At 39.1% G+C, this 6,223-nt stretch overlaps 1 protein-coding gene across 2 annotated transcripts; it reads right to left on the bottom strand.

Moving 5' to 3' along the window:
- Positions 1–2,706: 2,706 nt before the first annotated feature.
- LOC120197241 (auxin efflux carrier component 4-like) lies at positions 2,707–5,946 on the bottom strand. 2 transcript variants are annotated; one of them, XM_039198837.1, is made up of 6 exons: positions 4,282–5,946; positions 4,070–4,155; positions 3,463–3,620; positions 3,301–3,377; positions 3,088–3,162; positions 2,707–3,046 (listed from the first exon to the last, which is right to left on the bottom strand). In XM_039198837.1, the coding sequence occupies exons 1-5, from the start codon at positions 5,817–5,819 to the stop codon at positions 3,096–3,098; spliced, it is 1,926 nt and encodes a 641-aa protein (XP_039054768.1). In that variant the 5' UTR covers positions 5,820–5,946; the 3' UTR covers positions 2,707–3,046; positions 3,088–3,095. The 2 variants fall into 2 exon arrangements, with proteins under 2 accessions (XP_039054768.1, XP_039054769.1); XM_039198838.1 differs by having other exon boundaries at positions 2,707–3,061; positions 3,103–3,162.
- Between the last annotated feature and the right edge of the window lie 277 nt (positions 5,947–6,223).

The raw sequence follows: 6,223 nt of genomic DNA, 5'->3' as shown, positions 1-6,223 counted from the left end.
CATCATATTCCTTAATGTTTTAAAAAGTTACAAGATCAATATTAAAATTTATCGAATTATTATAAAATAGTCATTAAGTTTTATCTATATGTCTTTCAACTCTAACATCTTCACCCTCGTTCGCCCAACCAACGCCCACACAACACAAAACGATGAGAGTGCAAGGGTGTTGGAGTTTGGACAAGAGGCATGCGACGACTGAGGCAGCGATGACAATGACAATAAAAGGGTGAAAAACAAAATAAAATTATTTTTTTTTCTTTGTGCCACATCATCAAACTAATGAGATTTAATGACTCGTTGACCAAAATATGATAGCTTGATAGTATAAATGACGAAATCGTTAATTTTGAACTTAAATTATCTCTCATCAAACATGTCACGTCATATTTAATATATTGAATGCGTTGCATTGAAATCTATGAAGCATTTACGTGTACAGCAAACAATCAAATGGTCCAAAAACATTCCATAAATCATATGCTTAAGGTTGGAATAATATCGAAGAGTTTGGACATTTGAAGCAAACAAGGGAGATGGAGACATCAAGGCAAATTGAATGCTATGAATTATTGAAGAAAAATGGGAAATATGTGCTCGGAATTAAGCCAATTTATTGTGGTTCACCAAATCTTTTGCCCGATTGATATGTATAATGGTTCAAGTTGCCCAATATGCTCATCGGCTTGCTTGTGCTTTGTTTGGTTTCGAAAATAGATTATCCTTTTTTTTCCTAATTAAGAGATATGGACCGAGTTATAGCAACGTGTATAGATATGTTTGATTGAAAGGAAATCGAAAAATTATCGGTGTATGACCTAATTACTTTATGTACACACAAATAGTCCCCGATTATAGGATAATACTTTATTAAATCTCTTGACAATTAAAAGTTATAAAATGGTCTTCTGACTATAGAGTGTTGTTTTACTGAGTCCCTCGACTATTAGACGTTGCAAAATGGATAGTTGACTATTCATTATGTTCTAAACTTGTCGCTTTTAGTTAAAAAATTATCGGTATTATGAGTTGAACGTTAACCTATTGACTGTGATTAGGGCTGAGCAACGAAACCGAGAAAACCGAAAAACCGACATGAACCGAGTAAAACGGTTCGGTTCGATTCGATTTGACTTTAAACGGTTCGGTTTTCGGTTCGGTTTAAAAGTTTTATTTTTTTGATTCGGTTTGGTTCGGGTTTTCCATATGGAACCCATTTATTCCATATTGAACCGAATAGGCAATTTTTGTAAAAAAATTTATAGTTTCAAGTGATTTTTTATTGAAAAACCGAAAAACCGAACCGAACCAAACCGAAAAACTCGAACCGAACCGAAAAAATCGGTTTCGGTTTTTTCGGTTTTTTAACTATTCGGTTTCGGTTTCGGTTTAAATATTGAAAATCCGTTTATTTCGGTTCGGTTCAATTTTTGGTAAAAAACAAAACCGAACTGAATACACCCCTAACTGTGATATGATAAAATCTGATTATAGAATCTCGAATGAATATTATATCTCAATCATCAAGTTAATATCCGACTTAGACAATCGTCAATTTTTTAGCATAAAAGGATGAGTTTGGAACATAATGAATAGTCGGGTGATCATTTTGTAACTTTTAATAGTTGAAGGACTTAACAAAGCAACACTCTATAGTAAGAAGACCATTTTGTAACTTTTAATAGTTGAAGGACTTAATAACAGTCAAGGGACCATTTTTGTACTTTACCCTTTTAAAATTTAAATTTGAACTTTTTTTTAAAGAGTACTATGTGTTCTGTTATTATACCCAACCCTGAGACATAGTTATACTTATATATAGCGGGAGGGGTTATGCCCCTACAATGTATTAATTAAAATGAAACACAAGTGACCACGTATTAATTTTCTTGGATTGAGTGATCATACATTTAAAAAGATAAACAATAGTGACTAACTATGTAGTTTACCCATATATTTTCCATAGGTGTGTCTCAAAATGAAAAAGTATAAACCTTCACATGGTCCCAGCCCTTGGGGTCGGACCCATCTCTCCCGACTCATGTCCGTGGTTCGCCATACATAGTCCCTTTCAAGTGTCTTAATTAGCTTTTGTTCCCTTCTATTCTTTCCCGTCTGAGCCATGGGCATGGCTTAATTGCGCCCCCACTATCTCTCTCTCTTCAAATTAATTCACCAACGACAGCTACAAATTCAAAAGTAAAACCATATCTATCTATTTTTTTAATAACCACTAGTATCAGATTTATTGATCGATTAATCTAAATCGGGTATTATAGAGGCAATGGTGACATTTTCAATTCAATTTACTCCATTCAAAATCGTCAAAATTCAAAAATTCAAAACTTTAACTTGGTTAAGGGATCTAGTACTTAACCAACTGTTTGTTGATATCTATCTATTTATATATATTTTTTAAAAACAAATTAAAGATAAAAATTAATTTTCTATTCATAATGAGAAGTCAATTACAGTCTCGGGAGATTTAAAAATAGTATTTATTTAGAATTTTTTAATCATGAACAATATATATATTTTATAGAGTTAACTGCTTGAACTTAAAACCTGTAAAAATAACAACACTGTCTTTCACTATTGAGGTCGTTTGGTGCATTTATCACGTAAAGATTTTTATTATCATTACATGATAAACAAGACAAATTGATCTTATACTATTTGATATTGAAAAAACTTTTGCTACTTTCATTAGAGAGTGAAATCAAACTTTAAAAAAATCGTAAGGGAGATGAAGTGGCCGCCTGTTCCCTCTTTTCCCTCTTCAATGCCTGGTCTTATGCTTCCTTCGTGTGAAGATTTACTCTAAGAAATTGGATAAACTTGGCCTCTAATGGGGGCATGATCCTTATATCGGGGAGGACACATTGCTAAGTCAAAATATCTTTACCTATGTCATCTCCAATGATTTTAGAACCCTTTTTACATTAAAGTCTTCTTCTCCGAAAAATCCTCATGTTGATTCAAAACGTAATCCGGCTCCGATCGATGTTTCCGGTCCGAATGCATAGCACGAACTCAAACCCTAGATATCTCCCTTCATATTCTTGCTTACTAAGGGAAAAAAGGGGAACAAACCCTCACAATCCTAGAAGAATGTAGTACACGAGCGTTATTGGTAATGCTATCAACATCCCGAAGATGACCCTGAAAAAAGTTACGAACACGTCAGTTGTATATACATATAACATATCGTCGAGGGAGTCGGACCAATTTCTCGCAAACGGTGGTCGGAAGATTTCTCAACACGTGATTGAATATATTCAGGTTTTTTTTTTTACTTACGCAGTGCTGAGGATTGCAGGGTGGACATTGTATTCTTTGGCGAACACAAATGGTACAATTCCTTGTGGCAGAGCCGCCTGTTAAATTTCAAACAATGGTTAGCTAATAGGCCTAATAGTTACGGAAGAATGTAAGTGTATTTTTCCTCGTTTTTCCGGATACCTGAACGATGGCCACACGGAGGAGTGTTCCGTGCAATCCTACGGCGATCGAAGCAGCAGCCATGACGGCCGGACCGGTCAAGAACCTAACCGCCATGGCGAAGGTGGCGATGGAGTTCCCGCAGGCGATGATCTTGGGTTGCAGTGCCATAAACAGACCTGTTTTTCACCGGTACAAGAAGCCAAAAACATCATAATCTTTTCAACCCAACTACCTTTCACTACTGGTGGCCTAGTTGGCGTCTATCACAGCCAATTGCCCGCCGGCTCTGGACCGCCAGCCACCATCACAACACGACCCCACTTGTCGGGAGATTAATCCCATTTACTCCAAAGATTAGCCTCCAACTTTCTTGTAACATCAAAATCAATTTTGAAAAAGGAAAAAGGAAACTGGTCCATGGTATCCCATTACATGGATTTTTGTTCCAATGGCTTGCCTGAATTCGGCAAATGTATCATAAACGGTTGGTTTTGGACATTTTGTTTAGGCCAAGTTCAGTTCAACTTGAACTTTTTCGATATAATAATTAAATTATTCGAATCTCGAATCCGACAAATAATAATATTAATACTTAAAAGATAAAGGAGATAACAAAAATGCTCACCTAAGCTGAACATGGCCATTCCCAATCCAGCATCGGACAGTATGGAGATGGACTTCTCTATTATTTTAGGCATACTCACATGCCACCTGCATTAATAAAAACACCCCCAAATTCGAAATTAATTTTTTACCCTAAATTCGACTCGTAATCAAGATAAGATTCATATTATTTTTTTCATTCACAAAACTCGATACTAGAGTGAATGGACTAACCTGAAAGCAATTAGGGACCAAATGAGTCCAATGAGGCTGGAATATGTGTTGGGGTTTCGGATAAGCTTGCGCCAAACCATGATCAAGATCAAGCGGGTCATTACACTGGCAGGAGGCATTTGTTTACCACCACCAGTCTCAGGCGCTCCACCGGCTTTCGGGTGCAACTCGGCCGTTGAACTGGACCCCAACTTGTTGAGTTCATTGGGTCCTTCTTTTTCTTTCTCTTCTTCCCCATGTCTTCCGGGAAAGCTATAGCCTTCTCCATTAAAGTCACCACTGCCTGGCATGGCTTTACTTTCGCCGTTTTGAGGGTGATCAGAAACTAACATTCTGATCTCTTTAGCACCCTGCTCGGACCGTCCGGATTGGTCGGAAGCTCCGAAATCCGTGTTACCGAAGACTTGAAGTCCTCCGGCTTCCGACACCGGCGAAGCACTCGAACTCCAGACGAACATGTGCAATTCCTTTGCATCGTGGTTCTCTTTGCTATGCTCCTTCTGCTGCTGAGGCTGAACCGTTTGCGGCGGCTGCTGCGGTTGTTGTTGGCTAGCTTTAGTGTTCTTAGTCACCGATGAAAATTCAGGGTTCGGAGCAGGGTACGATGTAGGAACTGTTTGTGCCGGATAAAATCCAAATCTCGGAGATATAGCCGAGCTGTTTTCTTCAAAATTCGATGGTCTTGGAGTCTGTTGAACGGAGTACAAATCAGCTGAACCGAAATTGGATTGCCGGCCGGGATATCCTTGAACACCCATCATGGAGTAAAAGTCGGAGTTGTTGAAATTCGAACCTCTCGGAGTCGGATTCCTCGAAGAACTCAAACTGTATATCTCTGCTCCGGTAAGATTCGACGGTCTCGGAGTCAATGCGGGAAGCGAACAAGGCCCCAAAGACCTCCTCGAAGCATTAGATTTCCTCACCGTAACGTGTAGCTTCCCGTCTTCTCCGATTTCAGCGTCGGTCTCGAGAAAATCCCGGCCGTCGAGCGACATGACATCGGAATCAATTTTGAAAGAAACGATGGAAGCTGCAGTTTCCGGGAACTGTTCCATGATGAGGATTTTAGCACCGCGGTACTCGAAAAGGAAGAGAAGAAGCGTGTACCAAATAATACACTGGAGCACCACCACTTGAATCATCAACATCCCGGAGTAAGGGCCGTACATGGCGATCAGAAGCGGAATGCCCATCACCAGAGTGTTGGGCAACGTCGATAAAGAGAAAATCGTGATCATCCATTCAAGGCTGCCGTTTTTAGTCAAATTAGCCCACAATCCGAGGACGAACAGCATGATGAGCTTCTGCAGCGTGTCGGCCGCTATGAACCGGAAGTTCATGGCGTAAGGGTCGTTGGTCGAGATGAAATGGAACGACAAGAGCGGCACGGCGAAAATGGCGACGAACCGGTTGATCCCCGAGCACTGGTCCGGCGAGAAAATCTTCCACCAACGAACCGAGCCGTATGCCAATATCATGGCCACGTACAGCGGTATCACCGCCGTTAAAACGGTGTAAAGATCGCCCCAACTAATCATCTTCCTTCCAATCGTTAAAACCGTTATTTAACTAACTTGAAAAGATAACTGCACAGGTGCTTGAAGACTGCAGATTTTGCAGGAAAGAGAAAGAAAATGAGAACTGAGTGAAGTTAAAGGAGAGTGATAAAATATATAGGGAAAGAGAGACGATCTCGAGTTAGTGTAACATTGTTGTACTTGTACTCGGTACTCACTGAGCTGTGAAACTGAGTTTTGGTTTGGGTTAATAATTGACTGCGCTTTGTAGTTAATTTAACTAGAGTTATTACAGTACAGGTGGCTCCTGTCATGTGCCATTGGATTTTTTCCATGACGTCGACAGCTCTCATTTTAGTCTCCCCATTTTACTCTTAATTAAAAAATAGGTGTTCAAATTATATTATTTTTTTAAGTAGATATTT

This window comes from Hibiscus syriacus, unplaced genomic scaffold, assembly GCF_006381635.1.
Source record: "Hibiscus syriacus cultivar Baekdansim isolate YM2019G1 unplaced genomic scaffold, ASM638163v2 tig00117047_pilon, whole genome shotgun sequence".
NCBI lineage: Eukaryota > Viridiplantae > Streptophyta > Magnoliopsida > Malvales > Malvaceae > Hibiscus > Hibiscus syriacus.
Note: the sequence above shows the minus strand (reverse complement) of the source record. Positions and strands in the feature narration are given on the sequence as shown.

What these genes read in the sequence shown, in the direction of transcription:
- LOC120197241 (XM_039198837.1), bottom strand. Translation starts at nt 5,819, where the DNA reads ATGATTAGTTGGGGCGATCTTTACACCGTTTTAACGGCGGTGATACCG. An exon ending in AATGGCCATGTTCAGCTTAG is followed by an intron (nt 3,621 to 4,069) that starts GTGAGCATTTTT and finishes GGTGAAAAACAG; the next exon opens with GTCTGTTTATGGCACTGCAA. An exon ending in CCTGCAATCCTCAGCACTGC is followed by an intron (nt 3,163 to 3,300) that starts GTAAGTAAAAAA and finishes AACTTTTTTCAG; the next exon opens with GGTCATCTTCGGGATGTTGA.